We start from the raw sequence: 26357 nt of genomic DNA on the forward strand, positions 1-26357 counted from the left end.
GTAGATATATATATATATAAATATATACACATATATGTAGATATGTCAGTGTTTATGCGTTGCCTCGGCCGTGCTCTCAATGCAGCACTGAAACACCATTTTTCCTCACTTTGGGAGTAAGACGTGACTCTATTTTTAGCTTTAATGCCTTTCCTTTATCTCCATTCGCCTCGTATCTTTTCGCTGATTGAACTCTGTCGAGAGTTGCCGGTGCGTCGCCGAACTCTTATCTCCCTCCTGCTAAGGCAGCTTTTTAGAGGCCCTCGTCAATAAGAGAGCACTGTGAGGGAACCAGCATGAAGAGAGCATGGCGGCCTCCCTCTCCTCCATCTCCCTCCGTCTCCCACTTCAACGCCATCCGCCCAATCACGTGTCACAAGTGAGTGAAACCCCCGTAAAAAAAACACAAGAATCTGAAGAGGTCTCCGCGTGCTACTAATCTCTAGGTGAAACGAGGCCTATATTTCTTCACGCGTGTGGTCCGAGGGAGGCCGCGCGCAGAGGGCCCGTGAACGCGTTGGGGGGCGTGGGGGGTGTGGGGAGGGGGGGAATTATCTCGTTAAACGAGGAGGCAAACCGGGGCTGCGTGGAGCAGTTGGTGGGCTGCAGTAAAAGGTCAGAGGGGTTTTCTCTTCCACTTTAAACGTCCGGCTTCGCGATATGCAGATGGTTCTGTTTTACGTCCTCGTCCCCCCCGCCGCGCCGCCGGCAATGTGTTGGAGTCTGATAGTCTCGCAATCATTTTTTTTTTTTTTTTTAGCACATCGCCTGACCGCCACTCCAAACAATCTCATTTCAGAAATATGCCTTTGTGGCTTCCAGTTTAAAGTGTTTCTCATGAAACGGGTTTGTTAATCACTAGAGCTATGTTCCGGTATGAAAGTCCAATTTAGATTCTTTTATTTAACTTATTTTCTCTGTTGGTGTTAAAAAGTATATCGTAAAACGTGCTTCTGCCATTCTTCCTTTGAGGTTTTTTTGATTGGATGGTTTGTTCGTGTGACTTATTAATACAACAGTACTGACTTGAAATAGCAGGGTTTATGTGGAATGTTTTCAGACGCAACATTTAATGATTTTCTTTTATTGGAGCTCCTTTTTTTGTACATACTAGTTTGGCCAGTATCAGTTTGTGCAAAGCCCTCGAGTATCAATGTGTAATTTGATCAGATTTGCAATTTAAAATTATGATATATTAATGGAGCAATCATTCTTATTATAAATTGTATTTATTTTTTTAATAGAAGGAGCTGCCATATTCTCCAAAGATTACTGAATTTATTTTTTGACTGTGTTACATAATACATAGTAGAATATGAATGTAACTCTCTGTTGGGCTCTTTCAAACCAAAACAACTGGGTGTAACTGAGCGGTGTTTCTGAGAGTGTTGCAGTAGATCGAAGCGAGCTCTATGCGGCGTTATGTAAGACACTCGTGTCTGCAGTGAGTGGAAAGGTCATCGGTGAGAGACCCATAAATCGTTCTGACACTCACACACTCAGGCACATGTTTCTAATCAGCTCGGTTTCAAATAATATTATGGTCGAAGAATTCAGCGTCACAGTAATTAGCCGTTATCAAAGACTTTAGTTTAAGTGTGGGTAGACTCTGGGGTGGGGGGGCTTATGAGTTTTAAACCACTGAGAACTCCAGGCATGAACAATAATTACCTACATTCACGGTGAGTGGTTCAAGCAGGTGGATTGCCTTCCGCTATTCTGCTCAAACGTTTCTACACAGGCTGATGAAAAAAAAAACTCCCCTCATTTCTGCAGTGCACATCTCGAGCTCCACCAGCTGGATCTCAGCTTAAGCAAACGACAACAACGACGGCCAAAACCCTAACAAGTTAGTTCATTTGTATCCCTTTCCGTCCTACTGCGCAGCGAGCAATTATTCCACTAAACATACATCTCAGGGAAGATTGTTTGGAAACCCATTCTGCACCGAGGGGGATGAGCTTGGCAGCAGTGGGTCGACAGTCTTTTCCACAATGGACTCCCTCTTTTCAAATAACTCCAGCTTGTAATTTTGCTCGTGCATCTTTGGAACAGCTCACGTAGCCATGAAAGAAAGCCTTAAATCCTGCAGCTGAAACAAGGGTTCAGCGCTGAAGGAGGATTCTGGTTTTCGCAGCTTTTATTATTGCGAGATGGAAGAGATGAGTCTTTTTTCAAAGGGAGACTGCACTTCCTGTATGTGCAAGTCTCTGAGGTTAATTATTACAGTACAGACAGTAATTTGCTCATTGTATTGGTACTTATCTCCCCTCACAGCTGGTGTGTTTTACTGAGTGGACGGCCATTAATCATACCTTTCTCTTGCAGGAAGTTGGACTATCCATCACCTCTCTCTCTCCTTTCCCCCTGAGCTGCCACTGCTGTCCCACCAGTCGCTAAACCTTTTCATTTTACATGCCCAGCTGCAACCTTGAATATCATTTATGCATTTTTCTATTGCCATGGCAAATGGAGAACCAGACAGAAACACAGTTGGTGTTAAGTAGAGCCATGTTATCGATTACCATGTTGTCCTGCATCCTTTTGTTTTGCACACAGCTGTGTGTCACTATTCTAACGGGAAAAGCGCTGCAGTTGAAGTAAATTTGCAGCACCTTCTGTAGGTGTTGCAAATTAAGAGCTGAAACTGACAAATTGTGCCTTTTGAGCTAATGTGGAAAGTTGTATTATGTGACACTGGTGCAAAAACGTTGAGTTTCACGTAGTGGAGCAACAGGAAATAAATAGTGAATTAGGTATTATTTCACTGAGGTTTAAAAGATGGAAGATAGGATTTTTTTTGTTTCCATTCAGAGCACATAACGATGAGAAAACTAGAACATCTCTTACTGAATTAGATTATTCTTGTAAAAATGTACTTATGAAAGAGGGAAATAAAAAATAAAAGCTTACGTATTGTCTTATATGAATCTATTCCTGGACATGTATCTTCAGGCCGTTTTACTTGCTCCCCACAAAATCTTGTCTGCTACATCTACTTCATGGAGAACACCACTAGCCTGTCCTCACCATCCACTCCGCCAATCTGAAGCAGATCTGTAAAACAGTGTGTGATCTGCCAGCTTGTTCCTCTAAAGAACCTTCCAAGGGTTTTGTCTGGGATGCAGCTCACAGGCAGAATCACACACACACACACACACACACCAAGATACCTCATTAGGTTTATGAGCTGTAACCCTACAGCATCATAAATAATCCAATCTCCTCAAAACAGCGCAAAACCGAGCCTCGTAGGTGTTAAAAAAAAAGCAAAAATCGAACCCGATTTTGTGGGCATGGTGTGTGGAGACGATGTCTGCAACAAAGGTGTTAAACTGAAGGGAGAGGTTTCCTCCTGCCTCACTCTGTTCTTGCCTCAAACCAAAGTGCACTTATTCTATTTTTTGCATGAGCAGAAGCATAAAAGCTCACGCTGAGTAAAACAATGATTCAAGGTTGAGGGTGATAAATGAGCGCGTCTGCTCTGATAGCAGAAGGTCATGTGCATCAGCTCCCATTGTGTGTCTGCCATCTAGCACGCAGCAAGGGTGCACTGTTGGCATGCCACGACATCGCTTTTTTTCCCCTCAGCGATCACCACAGGCCAATTTCACTGTTTTGTGCATCGAGCCCGAGGCCCGCTTAGGATGGGCTCGGGACACAGGCAATTTAGCTTAACTTGTCCAACAGATGTTGGATTATTATATTTTTTTAAGGCTTATAGTACGAAAGCAGGACTGAGTGTGTGGCTTAAGGAGAAGAGCTTGCTGATGGAGAGTCTTTGAGAAGGTACTTTTGCTGCAAGCATCAAAGCAAATATTCCTTTGTCTGGTCATTTTTTTAAATACAGTTTGAAATTTTCGTGAATAATTACCATTCAAAATGAATTGTTTTGACGTATGATTATATATTTTTTAAGTTTCTCTCTTCGCAAAACCTGCAAATACAAGATGTATTGTCTGCTACAATTAAGTTGCAATTGAATAATTGAAAAGTTATTCAACAGAAACAACATAATTGCAATGATGATTGAGCAAATAGTTGAAGGTTTAAATCTGTTGAATAAAACATGAATAAAACAAAGATGTATTGACTTTTTTATTTTCTGACTCCATAAACAAAGTTATTCAATCATTAATCAAAAATAACTGCAGAAATGCTTCAATTATGGAGTCATGTTGATATTAGAAAAAGAACGAAGTTCACACGTAGATGTAATAAGTGGTTTATTGTCATTTCTTCTTTTTTTCCATCTATTATCTGCTCTGTATTTTCATATATACTTCAGCTCTATCTGCGCCTCATTTCTCTTGTAAACAGCTCTCTTGGTTTGAGTACCTTACCCCTTCCAGCTTTTCATCCCCTAACAGGTCAGGAGAAGATCAATAGTGTGTGTGGATAGGCTCTTATCTCCGTCCAAAGGAGGCCTTATCAGCCGCGCTTAAATGGTGTTTCACGAAAATTCCTTGAAAACATAATCCTCCGGGAGATGGAAGACAAAGAAAACTGCCCCTAAAATATTAAGTGCGGTGATGCAAACACGCTTTCCCTTATCTCTTCGCCGCATACCTCAACAACTGACAAGTTCATAGAAACGGGAAAAAAAACATCACTGCGCTAAAGAACTGAATGGTTTGTTGGCGCTGAGGAATATGTACTTGACAGGAAAGCAGCTGGAGGAACCTGCAGATAAGCGCTGCGTATTTTCTGTTCTGGAGTCCAGCCTCTGCAGGTAGTACACAGCAATGTGTACTATGTGGAGAGGCAGAGAGGCTCGTTTTATTGATGAAACTGGCAGTCATCGGCCAGAATCCATCAGAAGTTACTTTCAATAAATAGTCAAGGACCTGTGTTGAGCTTTTGGCAGCAAACACAGACATTGGCTACATTAACGGCCAGTCTAAATCCTTTAGCTGTGCTGCATGATGGACCAAATTGCTGCAGTAAAATTCAATCAAATAAGCTAAAATTGCTTTTTTTGGCATAAATGGGCTTGCCTCTGTCGATGCTGGATAATAATTATCTTTCTAAAACTGAGTGAAAACTGCCCAGACTGTTATGCTTTGCTTCTATGGTAACTGCAGCTTTTTCATTTCAAGGACATGAGACTAAACCGCGATACGTCCGTGGCAAAGTTTTCTTTGCAAAGTTTTCTTTGCCACTGTTTTTTTTTATTTCAGAATAACAGTCAGATATAACTTTTCTCCGTTTTTTAAAGTAGAGAAGTTTTTCAATATTTCCAAAGAAAGCATTTTTTATCCATTCTGGTGTCTCTCCTTGTCGAACTTATCTACACATTAAAACACTGTGAGGGAAGTCATTCCTCAGCCATTAAATGACAAGAATAGGTAAGCAGGGTAACACTTCATTTTGACCCTCTCTAATAATGGATTATGTATTAATTCATAAATGATTTATTGCACACTCTAATGTAGTTTTAAACAGAGTGGTTGGGCTGTGACTAATGGTTATGTTCACTATTCGTTGATTCAGTTTGCTCTATAATGTTTTATAAAATAGCTTAGAAAAGATGTATTTGTAGATTTAGTTTAATGGAAATAAAGCAAAGTGGCCAATCCTCTCATTTGAGACATCAGCTAATCTTCCCAGACAAACATCATTTTCACAGTCAAACATGTCTAAATTTGTTTTTCAACGCATATGAAGTGTATTTAAATTCCAACCCACCCCCGAAGGACTTATAACATTTTATTAAGTCATTATAATGTAATACATTGGGTGTCCTCATACATAATTGTTCAAGATTGCCTTTCATTTTGTGTTATCAATCATTCATTATCTGTTAAACACCGCTTAAGGATACATAATGATGAGAGGAGAAGCAACAGTTTAATAGTTGAGAGCTGGATTAATTGAGACTTAAAGGAATCGTCCCTCTTGTTTCTGAATACTAAAGCTGCCACTAGCAGATGTTATTTAGCCTCCCAGAAGGACTAGAAAGAAGGTAAGAATACACATATACACCTACTGGCACCCGAAAGCTCACTAATTAACACATTATGAAATTTATTCCGACGAATAGTAAAGTGTGAAAAGAAATCCTTTTCTGATGTACATTGCTGGGCTGCTTAGCAACTGATCCCGGCCACGAATATGACTCCCTGCAAACTCTGTAAATTGATGTTTTTAACTTTTATTTTAAACATTTTGAAAAAAGTAAAACATATATAATATCTTATTTAATTAGTTTTGGGGGCAGGCTTACCGTTTCCCCCCTGTTTCCATTCTTTGTGCCAGGCTAAGCTCATCTTTGTGTATACTGCATCGACGTGACAGTGGCATCAATATTCTCAGCTAACTTTTGGAAAGGAAATGTGTAAGAATATTTCATATTAAGTATTCCTTTGAAAATATACAAGTGCTACGTTATAGTTCAATGATTCTGTATACAATGTATTAGTGTTCATTAACAGCTTGTGGTGTGGCTAGTGGTGTTTGAGAGGACATTTAACACATTTTGTGAAATGGATTTAATCATCTGTGAACACCCTTTCGCTCTCTTATGTACCTTGCAGACACTTCATAACAGTCTGGACAATAGCAGTGATTTGAGAAATACATAATATTTTATAAGCTCATCAAAGACAAAAACCTAATATGCTAATATGGATAACTTTAGTGCAGATGCCTCCCTCTAGTGTTCGTGAAGTAGCGTCCTAAATGCAAATGACATTCTTGTTTTAAATCGTCATATTACCATTTGTTTTCTCTTTATTCTTCATGGGGGTTTTCAATGGAGGAAGTACAAAATGAGATACAGGGCCAACACAACACAGGGTTCAACATGTAACAACTACTGAATATATTCAATATTTTTTCCAGTCTCTACACATCTTAATATTCCAGTTAAATAAAATACTACATTTAGATTACAAATACTATAAGTACTTGTAATCTATTGGGTTGTAGATTATTGAATCCACCGAGAAGTGAATTTCCAGCTGAGGTTTCTTGTGGACGCTGATCTGAGTACTTTGGCTCCCTCTTGAGGCTGAATTGTATATTTTGAAAATTATTCCTATTGCAACATATCGTCTTAGAACTAATTCCTTACAGCAAATATTCTTATTTTACAGGTAACATAGCTCCATAGTGAATCTCTTTGAATACAGAAAAAAACAGTGATGATCAGATTGGAGTCCACCAAGCTGTTCTCTGCATAATTATAAAAATCTGATACATCTTATACAACAGATTTATGGAGTCACACAGTTTTCTAAATTCCCCTTTAAAGCAATTCAAGTTACTGGCCATTATCCTGCTCATACTGTATGTGTACATTTAATGCTGCTACTGTTGTATGTAAACCACATCAAATATATAACATAAAAATACACTTGAAAGCAGTTGAAAGACTTTTAGCTCTGTATTAGTGCATCATATTAATGTCTGCATACACAAAACATGCTTCACTGCTAAAAAAGAAAATGAAGTTAAAAAAAAAAGCTTTAAAAAGTCACGGAAAAAAGTTTAAAAACATTAAGCTAAAGAATGTAAATGTAAATGTAAAATGTAAATGTAAGTCAAAAGATGGTTGAAAAATATATTCTTTATTTATTGGTTAATTTAAGATTAAATTGAAAATGATAAACAATATTGAGGCTTTGCAATGCTTGCACAAACAATGAAAAAGAAAAACAAGACATGCAACACAGAGGCTCTCAAAGTTTACACACAAATGGAGGATGATTATGTTGAAACAGAAACATAGATACATGAAGAAATGGAACAAAAAGAAAACATCTATATCAGAGGCCCATAATATGAAAGCTTGCACAGTGTGGAATACATAAATCGGTCAGACACAGCAAATATCGGTCCCCTCTTGCTGCACCTCTTTTGAGTCGATATCCAGTTGTTCTTGAGATAACAAACTGTTTGAGCGGAGAGGTCAAGTTATCTATAATCTTGTACATGAGACAAAGATTCACATAGTTGATCATGTTTTCCCAACTAAACTAAAAGTTAAATGGTTTAGTATAAGGTCAAAAGATGTAATGAAAAAATATATATATATATATTTGTTAAGAAATCTTGAAAAAGGTCCAAATATATTAGGTCAGAAAATGTAATGTAAATGAAAATAATGTCAAATAATGTTTAAAAAAAGGTTTAAAATGTTTTGAAAAATAAATCCAAAATATGTTATGTTGATAAATCTCTTCGAAAAAGTCCAAAATTATTTGGTCAAAAAAAGTATCTGAAAAGAAATTTCAATATATAATATGTTTTTAAATGCTGTGAAAAAGAGGTCATATACATTAGATCAAATGTTATGTGGACAAATGTCATTCAGATAAAAGTAAAGAAATCTTTGGTTGAAAATTGTTTTGAATAAATAGTCAAAATATGCTACCTTGACAAATGTCATGGACAGAATAATATGTAGTTATTTATTGCGGACTTTGAACTTCCAAAGTGTGAGAGAAAATATGTATTAATCTCAATGCAGTTACCATGCGAGTGGTGACGAAAGCTATCGCGGAACCAACGTTCAGAAACAAAGTCTACACGGAGCCACTTTAGTTCCGCGCTGCTTGCTGCTAGCTAGCCTCCTGCCTCCTGTAGCTCTCTAGCTAGCAGTCTGTTTAGGTGTCCTGTAGCCGTGTGTGTTTTGTGGTCGATGAGGTGTGGAGGAAAGAGGAGATGTGGTCCTTTTTCGCCAGGGATCCCGTCAAAGACTTTGCGTATGAAATTCTTCCAGACGCCCAAGAGCAGTCTGGAATATGGACTCTACATCGGGGGAAGCGAAAGGTAAAAGAGGCAAGCCGTCACCGGGCAACGGTCGGAGCTAGCCTCTCCGTGGAGGCCTTTCACTTAGCCGGCTAGCTGGCGTTGTTCGCCACTTTGAGCCTTTAGATACATCGTCCGCTGAGTTTTTGTCGTGTTCACGGTCAGGTCCGACCTTATCTTTCTCGCTGATTCAATGCCATTGCTCGCGTCTTTCCTCCGCTCGCTGTGTGTATCGATACGTTCCGCCAAAGCAGTGGTTCAAGCTGTGTTTACTGTGGTAGACAGACACGTCTTTCTCGCCACGTCACCCTCTTCTAGCCGGGTCGGTTGCTGTTTTTGGAACCGTAATCAAACTAATGTTTCATCACATTAATGAAGATGCAGTTCCTCGTCACTGACAGCACCTTACACGGGAAACTGTCCAGATTGTTATCGTTAAGCAGCTCAATTTGAACTGCAAGTGGCATCATCACCGCACGACCTGGGAAAGCCAACCAAGCACCTGCTTCCGGTTTTCATCATGCTCATTGTAATGTCTGTAAACATAATGCGATGACCTAAAACTTTGTATATCACTTTTCCCTCAAAACGTTTGTCATGTCTAAAATATCATAAGCAACTAACGATTACGTCATTTTACCCACTCTGTGTCCTCAGACCAATGGAGAGCCAGTGTCGGTGTTTCTCTACGAGTTCGCACAGGGAACAGAGCAGCAAACCCAGCTCGCCAAGGCTGCCTTCAAGCGGATGAAGACCCTGCGTCACCCTAACATCCTGGCTTATGTGGATGGCTTGGAGGTATGCATTCATGTGTATTTTGCATCCCTGCGCTCTACACATGATGCCATTTTTTTATAGTGATCAGAGGTAAATGTCTCTCAGCTTGCTTATGTTTCAAAAGTGGTGAGTGACCTGGTTTTGTCATGTATGTCATAATCATCATCTTTTCTTTGCATGTTTACGTTCAGTTAGAGGTGAGTGTGAATATACCATTGTAGGCCTTTGACATTTGTAGCACAGTTGTAGCGTAACATATTATAGGCAGAATCTTTTTTGTGTTCCCAACAAGATCATATAATTCCCTAACTAGCTCTGCTGTACGATTAGTACAATGCCCGCATGACATTTGCGCATCTATTACATGTCTTGCCGTAATAATTTATAAAAAATGAGATGCATCAGGGGGACATTGTATTGGACGTGTTTGTTTGAAATGTTTTTGTGTAAATTATAAGGCTGTGCTAAACTGTGTTTCACTCACAGAGTAGCTCTGGATAGTTGATTATTTATATTTACTGCCATTCAATATAAATCTTTGTCTGTTAATAATGTAAATAAATATACATCTATTACCTATGGTTGTTTCACAGACCGAGAAGAGCCTGTACCTGGTTACTGAGCAGGTGACACCGTTGGCCGTCCACCTGAAGGCCCAGGCAGACCGGGGAGGATGTAGTGAGCTGGAGGTCTCCTGGGGGTTGCACCAGATAGTGGTAAGGATAGTAGAGAGGGCCATCACTTTCATTGGTGCCATTTCTCTGTAGGCCCTTACGCCACTTCTGCCATTCATTTCCTTCCACAGAAAGCTCTCAGTTTCCTGGTCAATGATTGCCACCTGCTTCACAACAACTTGGGTGTATCTGCAGTTTTTGTGGATCGGGCTGGGGAGTGGAAGCTTGGGGCCCTCGATCATGTGACCCCTGAGCAGGGGGACCCGAGCGGGGTCTCGCTCCCTACCCCAAAGGCAGTTTACCCAGACATGGAGAAATATGACCCTCCAGAGATGTCCAATAGCACTGGAGAGAAATGGTAAGGGAAGGGTGGGACAGAACGATAATAAGAATGTTTTCGAAAGGAGGCAGCAGGAAGAGTGACAAAAAAAAGAGTTCATAATAGGACTCTGTAAGATGCCTTGTCTGGTTTAGTAAAGGAGATGCTTGCATTCAGCTGGATCCGTGTTGGTTTTAGGGCAGGGGAGGTGTGGCGCCTCGGCTGCCTGATCTGGGAGGTGTTCAACGGGCCACTGCCTCGCACGTCCTCCCTCCGGTCACTGGGAAAGGTACGACACCCCTGCTCTTTCTTGTTGTTATGACCTCATTATTGTCATTGATTACACAGCATGTTGATACTCTACAGCCATTGTCGTAGTTATAGTTATTGAAAATCTCTCTCTCTGAGAAAGCATTGTAAAGAAAAAAAGCAATCGAAACCTGAACTGAGAAGAGTTTGCACCAACGGGGAATGAGATGGAAATGTTTTTGCTCTTTTGACTTAAAGAAAGAAATTGGACCTACTGTTGCTTCATGGTTTCAGAAGACGTGTTGTTCACAGTCTTGTGTTCGGTCCTGTGTGTTCTCTTTTTGCCCACAGATCCCCAAGGCCCTGGTCCCTCATTACTGTGAGCTGGTGGGTGCCAACCCCAGAGCTCGCCCCAACCCAGCCCGCTTTCTCCAGAACTGTAGAGCTTCTGGGGGATTTCTCAGCAACAGCTTTGTGGAGAGCAACCTTTTCCTGGAGGAGATACAGGTCCACAGACTTTCATAAACACATGTACAGAAGGGCTGTTTGCATAGGTGTTCTAATCAAATCTCAATAGTAAAGTTCCAATGTAGAGTATCAAGATAAAAACAAATCAAGTTGGGGTAGAACTACCATGTCGGGCACTTTGTGTAATTTGATGTAGTTGCCAGAAAGTGTAATACTATCTTTCTCTCCAGATCAAGGAGGCGGCTGAGAAGCAGCAGTTCTTCCAGGACCTGAGTGACAATCTGGACTCCTTCCCTGAAGATTTTTGCAAACATAAGGTCCTTCCTCAGCTGCTCACCGCCTTTGAGTTTGGCAACGCAGGCGCTGTCGTCCTCACACCGCTCTTCAAGGTCAATCGTCTTGCTTTCACACTTTAAATAATTATTAAATTAAATATTAAATAGACCGTAAACTCCAGCATCTACAAGCATCTGAACGTTTTCAAAGTAAAATATAACCCAATTATTTCCCTCCTGTGTTTCTGTCTGTCGTCTAGGTGGGGAAGTTCCTGTCAGCTGAAGAGTATCAACAGAAGATCATCCCTGTTATTGTGAAGATGTTCTCCTCCACGGACCGAGCCATGAGGATACGGCTGCTGCAGCAGGTATTTTTGAGGCTTTTTTCATCCAGCCACTGAGAATGTCCTGTAGGGATACAGTGGATGTGTTGGTTGTGCTCCGTTTCATTTTCTTATGTTCCAACCAGGCGCATTGTATATGCTCTAACATTGTTGCTTCCCTTTGCCTGTGTTTCTCTGTTTCAGATGGAGCAGTTCATTCAGTATCTGAATGAGGCAGCAGTGAACTCTCAGATTTTCCCTCACGTTGTTCACGGCTTCACAGACACCAACCCAGCCATCAGAGAACAGACCGTCAAGGTAGTTGGCATGTGTTAAACAAAACCATGGATCAGGAGGTGGTGTTGCACATTATCAGTGTACTGGATGTGCCGTTGGTGCCATAACTATTCTCTGTATCACCCACCCAGTCTATGTTGCTGATGGCTCCCAAGCTGAACGAGACCAACCTGAACCAGGAGCTTATGCGCCACTTTGCACGACTGCAGGCCCGAGACGAGCAAGGCCCAATCCGCTGCAACACCACCGTCTGCCTGGGCAAGATCGCCTCCTACCTCAATGCAGGGGTAGAGTACACCCACATTGATTTATGGCCAACAAAAAACATTAAACCAGCATCCAGTGAAGATTCTGTTCTAACACAAGAATTTGTTTATCCCTCTCTTCACAGACTCGACAGCGTGTTCTGATTTCTGCCTTTTCCAGAGCAACTAAAGATCCCTTCCCAGCTTCACGCTCCGCTGGTGTACTGGGCTTCGCCGCCACACACAACTTCTACAGCGTAACAGAGATTGCCGCCCGCATCCTCCCTACGCTTTGTGCCATTACTGTTGACCCCGATAAGAGCGTCAGGGACCAGGTATACACGACTAAAGGCCTTTGAAGTTGACAGTTTTTTTTTTTTCTCAAGTCATTAGAACATTAAGTAGTTAGTAGTTTTTTGGGGGAGAAAAGGGATGACTTGTTATTACAACCACGTTGGCTCAAATGTCTTTGATCAACTTGAACATGAAAATGTATTTCTGCTTAAGATGTTCTCTCTTGCTTTCTTCTACCAGGCATTCAAAGCCATCAAGAGTTTCCTTTCAAAGCTGGAGATTGTGTCCGAAGACCCGACCAAGCTGGCAGACATAGGCATGTAGCACACTGCACTGGGCTGAAGTCTTCTTTCTACTCTTGTCTCATTCAGCCATGGAAACCATCGTTTACATGCTACATATTTGCATACCATGCCACATTTCTGGGGCGAAGAAAACATCTGCGAAATATTTAAGTTCTAGAAGCAGAATTAACAGACTCAATTTTTTTGGTTATGTTTCTGAAATCAACAAATTAAACTTCAAACTCTCTGTCCTGCAGAGAAGGATGTAGCGTCCTGTGCTCAGCCAGCTGGTGCGTCCTCCGGCTGGGCCGGCTGGGCTGTGACTGGAATGTCCTCGATAACGTCCAAGCTGATCCGCAACGCTCCAGGGACAGAGGGCAGCGCAGCGGCTGAGGACAGCGAGCTCGCCAATGCCCCCAGCTCCACGAGTGCCGCAGATGGAGTAGCTACACCTGGTACGGGTCATTACATTTGGAGCATATTAACAAAGGGCTTCACACATCCCTTTTCATATTTAAAATGACCCCTCGGCACATGTAAATACACTCTGATATGTAACAATCTGAAGTTCCTCTTTGATATGCTATCTGAAACCACATCTGTGGTTTATCTTTCTTTCGCAGATTCTGAAAAGAAAACTCCACAAGCCCCCGTGACTCTCCATGCTGCCTCGAGACATGCCAACCAACCACGGACTCACGAGTCAACAGGAAACGTTGACGAGCCAATAGGAGACCGCTGGGATGACGAGGAGGACTGGGGGAGTTTGGAGGTCAGTTTTCTCCACCTTTTTGACTTCTGAAAACCAATTACATTTTATAATATTTGTAATTCATTTTGTTGACTCTGTCTCATAAAGGCGCCAGAGAAAACTCCCACTGAGCCAGATGACTGGAACACTGACTGGACAGGGAGGACATCAGCCAAAAAGAAAGCCAGTGAGAAAGGAGTATGAGCCCTTTAATCTTTACCCATGATACAATACTGTCTTTAGTGCTAATACTACTTTGATTGCAACTACTCTCCCTAGAATTAGTCTGAGAACATTGTGTAGGCTGGATACTGGGCAGCCGATGTGAAAGATCCAAAGAAAAATCCCACACACTTGTATTCACTTTAAGTGTTTTGGTGCTTAGTGTAATCAGGAAAAAGTATTGTTAAAGAGGGCTGCAGGAAAGAGCTCTAAAAAATGTGAGTGAGGGTTTTTGGTTGATTACTGAAAGAATTTAACACGAGCTGAACAGTACTTCATGTTTATCTTCAACATCTAACACGTCAGTAAATCGTCCTCGTGAAACTTGAAGCTTTTACGTGTCTTTAAAAGGCAATTGCTAACAGGTGGCTAAATAAGACAAAAAAACGTAATCTGGCCAAACACAAGTTTGCCTTCACCTTAGTGGTGACTTGTCAGGGAATGCCGGTCCCTTTTAAGTTAGTGCTTTGCCTCTTCAAAAGTGGTGTCATATTTGTAGATTGCCTCGCAGGTTATTTGTTTCTTTCACCGTCAAACTTTCTGATCCAATTCATTGGACTGTAGGAACTAATGGAGACCGTCACCTTTTCCCCATGTCCAGGCGGGCCGGTCGTCGTCCTCCTCGGCGGGGAAGAAGCAGACCGCCGACTGGAGCAGCTCTGGCTGGGACGCAGACGACAGCTGGTCCAACGAGAAGGAAGGCCAGGGCCAGAGCTCTGCGGGCGAGGAAGGCTGGGGCCATGACTGGGGGGAGGATGACACGGACACAACGTTGACCAATGCGACGCTCCCCCTCCCGGAAGGAGTGCGGTTGGCCAGCGAGTACAACTGGGACAGCGGCGGCAGCGCGGCCGCCAAGGGGGGCGGTCAGAGCGATCTGTTCGGCAGCGTCTCCCAGAGGAACACCGGCGGCACCGAGGTGAGAGGCCGGAACAAAGAGCAGCAGCAGCGGGACGGATCAAAGTAGTGGTGGTTGGATTCATGAATTCTGATCATTTGGAATATTGCTGGTGTCAGATCTATTTATAGAGGCCCCTGTAGAAGATATTATGGAAGATTTAACAACCTGCTTTAAAAGAATAGTTTGACTTTTTGGCATTGCAGTTCGAGGAGAGGTTTAAATCCATGCTGGTGTTTGTACAGTGAATGTGAAGCTAGACTCTGCAAGCAGTTAGCTCAGCTTCTTGTTTACTGATTAAACGTTTAACGAGCTCTCCTACCTATGTGATTTCACATTTGTGTAAAATCTCATGTTATGGTTTCACAGGGAGTCGCATGATCAAATGTTTTCAGAGCTAGGCTAGCTGTCTCCTACTCGGCTTCAGGTCTTTTATGCTAAGCGAAGCTAATTACCTGTTGGCCCTTTCTTCATATTAAGTGTGCAGACATGAGAGTTGTATTGATAAAGAATCTGAATCTGAGTAATCTGAATAATCCTTTTCCCTAAATCATTAGACTCTTCCTTTTTAACAAGGTAATAAGACTGCAGTCATGATGAAATGGAGCATATCATCTAAAAGTATGAGTAAAGTTATGTGTGTGTTTTCTCTCCTTGTCAGACTGGGGACGGCTGGCCTGCAGAGGCAACAGGAGACTGGGGCGCTGAAGAGAGCTGGGAGTCAGTGGATGGGAACCAGGGTAATTCCTCCAGCCTGCCTCCCTCATCAGAAATACAAACCTCTTTTTACTTCTCTGTTCAACCTTCTCTGTATTCACACTAACACTCAGTTATTCTCGTTAAGGGACCGGTAACTAATAAACTGTTTTGTCAACCAGGTCTCAGCAAGGCAGAGCTTTCCAAGAAGAAACGGGAGGAGCGGAGGAAAGAGCTGGAGGCCAAACGGGCCGAGCGCAAAGCGGTCAAAGGTCCTCTCAAGCTGGGCGCACGCAAGCTGGACTGAAAAGGTTTGGAGGGAGAGGAACATCCCAGAGGGGCAGGACCCTGAGCAGTAGATGGAGGCTTTGATATTCCGGAAACAAAAGGCCCAGAGAGAACAGTCATAAGAAAACATTCTTGTTGTTTGGTACAGTGGATGACTGTCAGCTCTGGGATTCCCGGTTTTTCTTCATTCAGGAACTGACCGATGGGTGAAGAGGCAACAATCCAGTCCCTTATGAATGCATTGTTGTGGATGGCAGCGCTGAAACCAACAAACAAACAGACAGTAAAGGGGAAAAGCGGCACAAAGCCTCAATCCCTGCAGCGCGAGGTCATCCCAACGTCTTTATTTTTATTTTTTAGAATACATACCTTAGTTGCAGTTGTAAAGTAAATGTATATAAATGCTCCATATTGTCTTAAAATGACATGAATAAATTCCCCTTTTTTATTATTGAGAAATATATATATACTACAATATTTAAGAATCAAACATGTATTATTCTGTTTTTCGGGCCGCGCACACACACACACGTGCCCCGGTAAACACACAGTGGATATGAATGTTTTAGTTCTGCCGTCACAACAGAAAAGACTTCAAATCAATCCATGCATGTACTTGTATTTTTATGGCCTAACAAAAGGTTTCGGGGCACAGAATTACAAATATGTTGTGTTTACTTTGCACCGTCAACACTGCGTTTTACTGTACTCAACTGGGCTGACAAGGGACACATTTGACTGATTTTAGATCTGGTAACGTGCCACATGTACTGCAGCATCATGATGGAATTAACTAGTTAACATGATGCTGGTTAACTGGTTTCAAGGGAAAATCAATTAATGGCTTTGCCTTTTTCCTGTGTCTCCACCAGGAGGTACACGTTTAATCATGCAGATCTCACTAAAAACGCTTCAATCATCTGAGCAAATAAGGTAAACCCATCATCGGTCATATTCCAGATGAATTGGTGTGGTTGGGTTGAAAGAGTCCCTCTGAAAAGTTGCTTTTACTTTTGTATTTGTGCCTTTTATTTAATAGAACATATCAACTCTGTGGGATCACCTCCAACAACTAAAGTTTAGAAAGACAATTCTACCCCAAAATTTCATCCCACAACCTCTAGTGTAATACCACTGTCTGAGTTGGGTACGGTATTGTTAGGTTTGGTGTTGCTCACTGTGCAAAGAGCTCTATTGACTCGATCTATGGCCATTGCTGCTGGAGCTGATGTCTTGGTGTTCGGGTCAGGAACTAATTTGTGTTTGGTTCTAAAAATCCATATCATGTAGCATGTCAGCTGTTTTAAAAATAAAGTTATAAGTTATATAATGTACATTTCTTCCTTAATTTAAATGGCTGTTGACATCGGAGCCATTAGGGGTTGGGTGTCTTGCTCAGGGACACTTCGACGTGGTGCAGCAGGGATTTGAACCGCCAAACTTGTAGCTCTCAGCACACCAAACTACTCCATGCACCACCATCGCCCAGGTAATTAAGCAGCAATTTTTCAAATCCCTGTGTAAAATTATGACTAGGATCTCGAGGATGAATGTCATAATAGTTGAGAGGACATAGATGGCTCAGAGTATGTTACTAGTATTTACATCAGTTTCATGTTTATGTGTTCTTGAAACATGGCTTGTAAAAGATGACTTCACTTAGAAAGCCTTGTTAGATTTGCTGAATGTTCAATGTACTCATAACTGCACTCTAAAACTAAACCGAGTAAAAGCTCTTCAGACCCACGGTGCACACATAGCCTCAAGCTAAGGCTGCATGTGAGATGTGACATAGTAATGGCTGTGGTGGAAGCCTGTTATGTATTGTCACCTGTAGCCAGTGGGGGAAAAAAAGTGTGTGTTTACCGTTTGTACCCTGAAGCATTGTGCTGACCAGCTGTCTCCTGTGTTCACCGCCATCTTCAACACCTCCTTGGTGACATGCCACGTTCCAGCCTGCTTCAAGGCCTCCACCACCATCCCTGTTCCCAAGAAGCCCAGGATCACAGGACTGAATGACCACAGGCCCGTCGCACTGACCTCTGTAGTCATGAAGTCCTTTGAACAGCTAGTCCTGTCCCACCTTAAGTCCCTCACCGACCCCCTCCTGGACCCCCTGCAGTTCGCATACAGAGCCTACAGGTCTGTAGACAATGCTGTCAACATGGCCCTCCACTTTTGTCCTCCAGCATCTGGACTCCCCAGGAACCTACGCCAGGATCCTGTTTGTGGACTTCAGCTCTGCCTTCAACACCATCATCCCGTCTCTGCTGCAGGACAAACTCTCTCAGCTGCACGTGTCCGACTCCACCTGCAAGTGGATCACTGACTTCCTGTCCGACAGGAAGCAGCATGTGAAGCTGGTTCACTTGTCACTTTCTGTTTAGCTGGTGCACTTTATCTTTATTTTAATTTTATCTACTAACCCATAGCTTTAGCGTACTAGTCCCCCCCCCCGTTGACCGATCGATTTGGGTCGCGGGTTGTCATTAAGGGGTGATGGGTGGGTCCCGGAGCCAGACCAGTTGAGAACCACTGGTCTAAACTGCACCCCTGATACAAGAAAATCTAGTGAGGGGTTGACAGCTATAGGACTGTAAGTGTAGCTTGTTGGAGATGTGTGACCATAGCGGTGCATCAATCAGAATGCAGAGGCAGATGTGATTCCAATCTTCTTTATTGAGGGTGGATGTACACTCACCTAAAGGATTATTAGGAACACCATACTAATACTGTGTTTGACCTCTTTTCGCCTTCAGAACTGCCTTAATTCTACGTGGCATTGATTCAACAAGGTGCTGAAAGCATTCTTTAGAAATGTTAGCCCATATTGATAGGATAGCATTTTGCAGTGGATGGAGATTTGTGGGATGCACATCCAGGGAACGAAGCTCCCCTTCCACCACATCCCAAAGATGCTCTATTGGGTTGAGATCTGGTGACTGTGGGGGACGTTTTAGTACAGTGAAGTTATTGTCATGTTCACGAAACCAATTTGAAATGATTCGAGCTTTGTGACATGGTGCATTATCCTGCTGGAAGTAGCTTCAGAGGATGGGTACATGGTGGCCATAAAGGGATGGACATGGTCAGAAACAATGCTCAGGTAGGCCGTGGCATTTAAACGATGCCCAATTGGCACTAAGGGGCCTAAAGTGTGCCAAGAAAACATCCCCCACACCATTACACCACCAGCAGCAGCCTGCACAGTGGTAACAAGGCATGATGGATCCATGTTCTCATTCTGTTTACACCTAATTCTACCATCTGAATGTCTCAACAGAAATCAAGACTCATCAGACCAGGCAACATTTTTCCAGTCTTCAACTGTCCAATTTTGGTGAGCTCTTGCAAATTGTAGCCTCTTTTTCCTATTTGTAGTGGAGATGAGTGGTACCCGGTGGGGTCTTCTGCTGTTGCACAGACAACCATGCCACACTCAAAATTGCTTAAATCACCTTTCTTTCCCATTCTGACATTCAGTTTGGAGTTCAGGAGATTGTCTTGACCAGGACCACACCCCTAAATGCATTGACACAACAGCCATGTGATTGGTTGATTAGATAATTGCATAAAAAAAGTTTTTTGTGTTTTTTTACAGTGAAGGCTTGAGGGTCACATGCAGGTAAAGCAGCAAGATGCAGATGAATAACATAAAAATGAAGCTGCGTTTTCTGATAGTTCTTAATGAGTAAAAGTTTGGCTTTGGCGACTTCAATCACTGGTTGTTGATTGACTATCTGATGATGAGTCTCCCAACGCCGACCACGACCGCCGTTAAAACAGCCAACCAGGAGACCAGTCTGGCATTACGCGCCTGCGGAGGGAAACAAACACCAGTCTGTTCTTCCCGTTTAGATTTGCATTAGAACTGTCCACAACTCTGGGGAAATGCAGTAGTCAGGCATTAAGATTTTTCCTCAATTCCATCATATTGTAATGTACAAAAGAAAGAAATTTAGACAATTCCATGGAAACAGGTTTGCATAGAAATCCATTGTCCTTGCCTGCTTCCTAGAGGGGCTTATGAACTACAACAAAGATCATCTTTAATTTTTATATATATGAAAATGATCTTTATTTGTTGTGTCTTCACAGCCCTACCTACTAAATACTTTAATGCCCTTCTATACTCTGCTCCCCGCCCCTCACGGATCCACTGACCTGCCGGGACTCGGCCTTTCCGTAGCGCAGCTCGTTTGCCAAGTGCTCACAGTTCTGACTGAAGACGCAGTACGGCAGCACGGTGCCCACCATCGCACAGGCCTCCCTCACAATGACCTCAGCCGGGCGGGGCTCGTACTCCTTGTCCAGGGCGTTGTTGATTTTCCACTCGTTGTCTCCCACCACTGACCACAGCTCCTCTTTCCTCACAACAGCCTTGTCAGCTACAACGGACATCAAGCTGTTTGCACTCGGCCCCGAGATCCCTGCTATTTATATTTAAGAGGGACAGAAAGGGGGACAAACAGACATTACTTATGCACTGAATATCGCAACAGGATTTTTGCCTTGAGTTTAAGTTAAAAAAAAAAGAAAAAAAAGATGTGATATGAGATAGATTAGTATTATGTGGCAATAGCTGTGTGTGTGAGAGCGAGAGAAACTCACATGGTGGTGCCAAATGGACTATACAGCCTTCGCCTACATACACGGCCCAGTGATGATAGGATACTCTGGAGATCTCAATCAAGTCCCCAAGCTTCGGTTTCTCATCATACTTCGATTAGAACAAAAACAGAATGTTTGGCAACAACGGCAGAACTTTTACCTGAAAGGACTCTGTTCCATTACTTTACATGTTATTTAGCTCACGCTTTTATCCAAAGCGACTTACATTGCATTATAACCAGAGGTGGAAAGTAACGAATAACATTTACTCGCGTTACTGTAATTGAGTAGTTTTTTTGTGTACTTTTTAAAGTATTTTTCTTTAATCTGTAATTTTAGTATTTAGTAAAAAAATTTTGTTGAAGTATTGTACTTTGCTACATTTTAAATCATATCCTTTACTGAGTAAAAAGAATGCAAAGAAAAAAGTATCGCGCCCAGGAAACTAACGTCAGTGCACTGATTGAGTGATGAGAACGAACGCGCTAAACAAGAATGATGGAGACGGACAAAACAGACACAAACCCAGCTGAAATCGAATGAAAATACGAAGCGTAGCTGCTAAACCGATCTGGGTTAAATTAGGTTAAATAGTTCTTTTTACTTAACTTTAAAATGTTTCAATTAAATGACGACATACAGCAATCCCTTGCACACAAGCTATACCATTTGAATAATGACATGTACTTAATGAAATAGAACACAACTACAGAACTAAATAAAAATCTGTATTCTGAATTCCGGACCAATGTCGGGGCCATGACCACGTTTCTTTGTCCGGTTTAAACTTCAGCTCCTGCAGAAACAAATCAAAGACAAGAAATTAGCACAAAACATAAGATCTAGAAGAGAGTAAAACATACAAAGCTTATAAAGTGCCCGGATTTTGTGTGACCATTACAGCTCAAAGCATAGTAAATGTATATTAACTCAAGCTACCAGTTTACTAGGTATACCTAGTATACACTATCAAACAAATGCCGGGCATTATTTATTCAACCGTTATAAACAATACAACCGTTTGGTACCATTTAAGAGGGTACAATAGTTGTTCATTTTTATTAATCATATCCCAGTGAGCACAAGACGTTATTTCAACGTTGAAACATGGTTGAAATCGGGTTGAAATGAGGTCTGAACGTCTAAGACCTCCTTTCAACGTCTTTTCAACCGGCGAAAAAGTGCGTGAAACATCAACGTGCTAAAAACGGGTAAATGTATTGATTATGTGTCATGTTGTAACGTAAGGTTCAAAGAGAGACGATAATATCATTAAGATTATCATAATAATGAATGAACTGGTCGGCGAAATTTGGTCTACGCAAAGACGTGATCTCAACGCATTTAAGATCTTCCTTAAAACGTAATGAATATGGAAATAGAGAGTGTGTGTACAGAGTCTCCGGCTCGGGAGAGCAGGTGGGGCGTAACAATATGCTTTAAGGACAAAATAATGCGGGCCGTTTCAAACATTAGTTGAAAACACGTAACTCTGATCACATCTGTAACGCGCATGCGCAAGTTCTTGCTTGCAGACCTTCCACCGGGAGCAGAGCGACGTGTTTGAATTAAGCACACCTGGAACTATAACCAGTTATTTTACTTGTGCTGCCCACTCGATACGGGAAGGACTGTTATTTTGGTAAGCTAGTTAGCGTTTCCGCAGATAGTTTGCTAGTTAGCACGCTAGCTTGGAGCATGCTAGCTCGGAGCATGCTTAGCGTTCAACATGAACTGGACCAAAAGTAAACATCATAGAGTATTTTCCGTGTGTTTGGAGTTGCTTATGCGTTAGGTTGTTGCTGTACCCATATCATATTATTGCCGTTCCCATTTCATGTAGAAAATACACGTTTTTAAAGCAACGCGGCCTAAACACAGATTGCAGGTGAACAAGTTGTGGCCTGTAAACAAGCTAGCCAAAACATCGTAAGTTACGGCATGCTTAAAGCAACATTGTAAAGCATGGTACTGTGTAATATACCTGGAAATGTTACTCTAGAAATGTCATAAATTGTTTATAATGTCATAAGTAAATAATCCATAAATAAGGGTTCTAAAACACCTGCTGCTGTTATCATTATAAGTCACTTTTTTATTACTGTCATTATAAACCCAAATTACACACTTTGCATTTTCCCTAAAGTCTTTGTTCTTCCCTCCTCACAGGTTCCTGTGGATGGAGGTTACATCTGATGGAGTTTGTCCCTGCAGTTGTCCTGCCTTACACCTGGTGTACTACTCTGAATATTTGAATAATTTCTGTCGTAGGAATTGAACGTACTGTACATCTTTAAGTTGTTCTTTCTGCACACACCTACTCCTCCACTGTTCACCCTTAAGGGTTGTCCAGTTGAAGGGAGTTTTATCTGTGCCGATGTGATGGTTTTGGGACAGAATGCTGCATGTTTACAGTCTGTAAACCTCCCTCAGGCTTATTTTTCATTTTGGGTTGAACAAAATAAAATTAATTGAATTGAATTAACATGTTGACAAGAGGCATCTGCAGCTGAGGTGTCTTCTGCGCAATCTGAATCATTGAAGTGACGATGAGGGAGACGGAGCTAATTTCAGGTATACGATCCGGATTCAAGTGACTCAGAGCTAGATCTTGTTACAGAATCTGAAAATGAAGTGCCAATGATTCAGAAAAACGGTTTACAAACACAAAATTCTAAACTAACTGGTTCATGTTGTTGCTCCACTTATAATTTCATAGTTTATTTTCACAAAATATAATTTATTTTTGTATAGGAAAAGTGTTTAGTTTTATATTGGTATGAATAAATACAAATTAATCAAATTGTGTTGTCCATGTTAAAGGCTGTTGACATGATTGACAACTGTCAACAGCTGATTGTGTGTAACCTGTACTTTTCCAGCGAGCAATTTTGCCGTTGAAAAGACGTTTAAAATTGGTTTAAAAGTGAAAGTTGTTTCAACGTCTATTTGTAGACGTTGAAAAGACGTCTATGTTTAGACCAGTTTTCAACGTGATTTTTAATATCGGTGTTAAACGCACAAATGTAGACGTCATTTCTTTTTACACCTATAAAATAATGCTATAGCACAAAGTAGAGGACGACATTTTACCGTATTAAAAATCACGTTGATATGTGGTCTAAACATAGACGTCTTTTCAACGTCTACGAATAGACGTTGAAACAACTTTCACTTTTAAACCATTTTGCAGTTCGGTAAAGTTAGCAAGATATTGACAGATTCAGACTTCACGGCTCAATAGCTCGTCAGCGAAACGACATTAAAACACAAACGACACCTCTCTGTAACCGTAGTGAGGTCGACTACCAACTACACCCCGAATTAACCTTCATTTTACCAGAACAGACGGCTCAGCGAGCTAAAGGAATCATTTTGTTTTTAAAATGCGGTCGCTTTCGAGGCAAGTGCGCAGGGACCGTCTGCAAAGTACAATGCGTAAAAAAATAACTAAAAGAAATATTCAATAACTCCAATGTTATGAATAGTAGCACCGCCAAAATCATGACATATGTCCATGAGCTTGTACATGTTGTACTACACCCTTTACTTTGTTTGAAAATGGCTTTTAAGTATTTTAAAAGAATATTTTTCAATATTTATTGCAATTACTGTTCAATAGCTCCACTATTATAGATGGTAGAGCCACCTCAGACACACAATCTTATATTAACTAAAGGCTTCCTGAAAACACTCAACCCAGTTGTCATGGCTCTTATCTTAATATATGCATTAATATTCGTATTGGTCAAAACAAACACAAAGTATGAAACATAGGGTTGAGTGTTTTCAGGAAGCCTTTAGTTAATATAAGATTGTGTGTCTGAGTCTTTATATTGATTTATAAAACTGCTCCATAACAAATATTATGTTTTATGAAAATCAAATGGGATCGAGTGATCTTTGTTTGAAGTTTAATGAAGCTACACTGCAATAGAATGTATTTGTATTATACTCAAAGAAATTATAATCTAAATTGTATCAAAAAAACTATTGATGGCCTGGTTCTGGTGGTGCTATCGTCCATGACATTAGTTGCCAAAAATATTGAGTTTTATACTTTGAAATTACTTAAAAGCCATTTTCAAACAAAGTAAAGGGTGTAGTACAACAAGTACAAGATCCTGGACATATGTTATCAGTTTGGTGGCTCTACCCTTTATAATAGTGGAGCTATTGAACTGTATTTGCAATAAATATTGAAACATATTCTTACAAATTACTTAAAAGCTATTTTTAAATAAAGTAAATGGTGTAGTACAACAAGTACAAGATCCTGGACATATGCTATCAGTTTGGTGGCTCTACCCTCTATAACAGTGGAGCTATTGAACAGTAATTGCAATAAATATTGAAAAATATTCTTTAAAAATACTGAAAAGCCATTTTCAAACAAAGTAAAGGGTGTAGTACAACAAGTACAAGATCCTAGACATATGCTATCAATTTGGTGGCTCTACCCTCTATAACAGTGGAGCTATTGAACAGTAATTGCAATAAATATTGAAAAATATTCTTTAAAAATACTGAAAAGCCATTTTCAAACAAAGCAAAGGGTGTAGTACAACAAGTACAAGATCCTAGACATATGCTATCAATTTGGTGGCTCTACCCTCTATAACAGTGGAGCTATTGAACAGTAATTGCAATAAATATTGAAAAATATTCTTTAAAAATACTGAAAAGCCATTTTCAAACAAAGTAAAGGGTGTAGTACAACAAGTACAAGATCCTGGACATATGTTATCAGTTTGGTGGCTCTACCCTTTATAATAGTGGAGCTATTGAACTGTATTTGCAATAAATATTGAAACATATTCTTACAAATTACTTAAAAGCTATTTTTAAATAAAGTAAAGGGTGTAGTACAACAAGTACAAGATCCTGGACATATGTTATCAGTTTGGTGGCTCTACCCTCTATAACAGTGGAGCTATTGAACGGTATTTGCAATAAATGTTGAAAAATATTCGTAGAAAATACTGAAAAGCCTTTTTCAAACAAGATACAAGTTGTAGTACAATGAGTACAAGCCCATGGACATATGTCATGATTTTGGTGGTTCTAGCGTTTATAATAGTGAAGTTATTGAATTTTTCTGTAATATGTTTTTCCGCATTGCACTTTGCAGACGGTCCCTGCGCACTCGCCTCACGGTCCGCGCACTTGTCTCACGAGCGGCCACTCGTTAAGATCAATGTGAATTGTACAGCTTCTGCACTGGTCCGTGTTGGTCAAATTATACGTTATTTGGGTTGTAGCATGTTGTCGACATAACTACGGTTACAGGGAGGTGTCGTTTGTGTTTCATCGTCCTTTCGCTGATGAGCTATTGAACCGTGAAATCTGAATCTGTCAATATCTTGCTAACTTTACCGAACTGTCAATATCTTGCTAACTTTACCGAACTCCATTTTGCAACGTCTTTTCAACGTCGGGCATAGACGTTGATTCAACGTCTTTTCAACCAAAAAATGTTCACTGGGTAATCTTTTCTGCTCAGTCCTACTTTACCGCTATTCTGTCTTAATATAAGAAAACTTGATCCAACTTGCTGTACTGTAGATAATGTGTCAGTCGGATACGATCAAGTTAAAACAAAAAGCGACGCAAGATTAGCTCGTCTGGTTACGTCACTCAAAGGCACGAGCCGCCGCCCTGTGTCGGAAACGTCACCGGTTATAAAACGCTGCTGCATTACTAAAAAAAACCTCCGCGGATTAAAAGTTCCACCTACCTGTAAAGATGATGTCCACGGCTCGTTTTAATATTCGAGACTAAACCAGAGAAATCAAAAGTAAGCTTTCAGCGACCAGTTGCTGCTTTGTTTATCTTGACCATATGACCTTCAGAATAAAAGCCTTATCTAAAAGTAGAAAAATTACTCTGGTGGCTTCAGCAACGACAGGTCATTTGAAATAAGTTTCAGTGA

General features: G+C 41.2%; 2 protein-coding genes across 2 annotated transcripts; one reads left to right on the forward strand and one right to left on the reverse strand.

Annotated features, from left to right (window-relative positions):
- Positions 1–8505: 8505 nt before the first annotated feature.
- scyl1 (SCY1-like, kinase-like 1) lies at positions 8506–17148 on the forward strand. The gene is made up of 18 exons (XM_037462125.2): positions 8506–8775; positions 9412–9552; positions 10125–10247; positions 10337–10563; positions 10723–10813; positions 11125–11280; positions 11472–11630; positions 11777–11884; positions 12044–12157; positions 12268–12423; positions 12528–12716; positions 12916–12991; positions 13217–13414; positions 13583–13731; positions 13819–13908; positions 14534–14851; positions 15492–15570; positions 15709–17148. The coding sequence occupies exons 1-18, from the start codon at positions 8668–8670 to the stop codon at positions 15831–15833; spliced, it is 2607 nt and encodes an 868-aa protein (XP_037318022.2). The 5' UTR covers positions 8506–8667; the 3' UTR covers positions 15834–17148.
- Positions 17149–18463: 1315 nt separating this feature from the next.
- LOC119211333 (phospholipase A and acyltransferase 4-like) lies at positions 18464–26292 on the reverse strand. The gene is made up of 5 exons (XM_037462165.2): positions 26163–26292; positions 21172–21221; positions 20426–20534; positions 19979–20247; positions 18464–19631 (listed from the first exon to the last, which is right to left on the reverse strand). Exons 2-5 carry the CDS (start codon positions 21184–21186, stop codon positions 19551–19553), a joined length of 474 nt encoding a protein of 157 aa, XP_037318062.2. The 5' UTR covers positions 21187–21221; positions 26163–26292; the 3' UTR covers positions 18464–19550.
- Positions 26293–26357: the final 65 nt, after the last annotated feature.

Source organism: Pungitius pungitius, chromosome 2 (assembly GCF_949316345.1).
Source record: "Pungitius pungitius chromosome 2, fPunPun2.1, whole genome shotgun sequence".
NCBI lineage: Eukaryota > Metazoa > Chordata > Actinopteri > Perciformes > Gasterosteidae > Pungitius > Pungitius pungitius.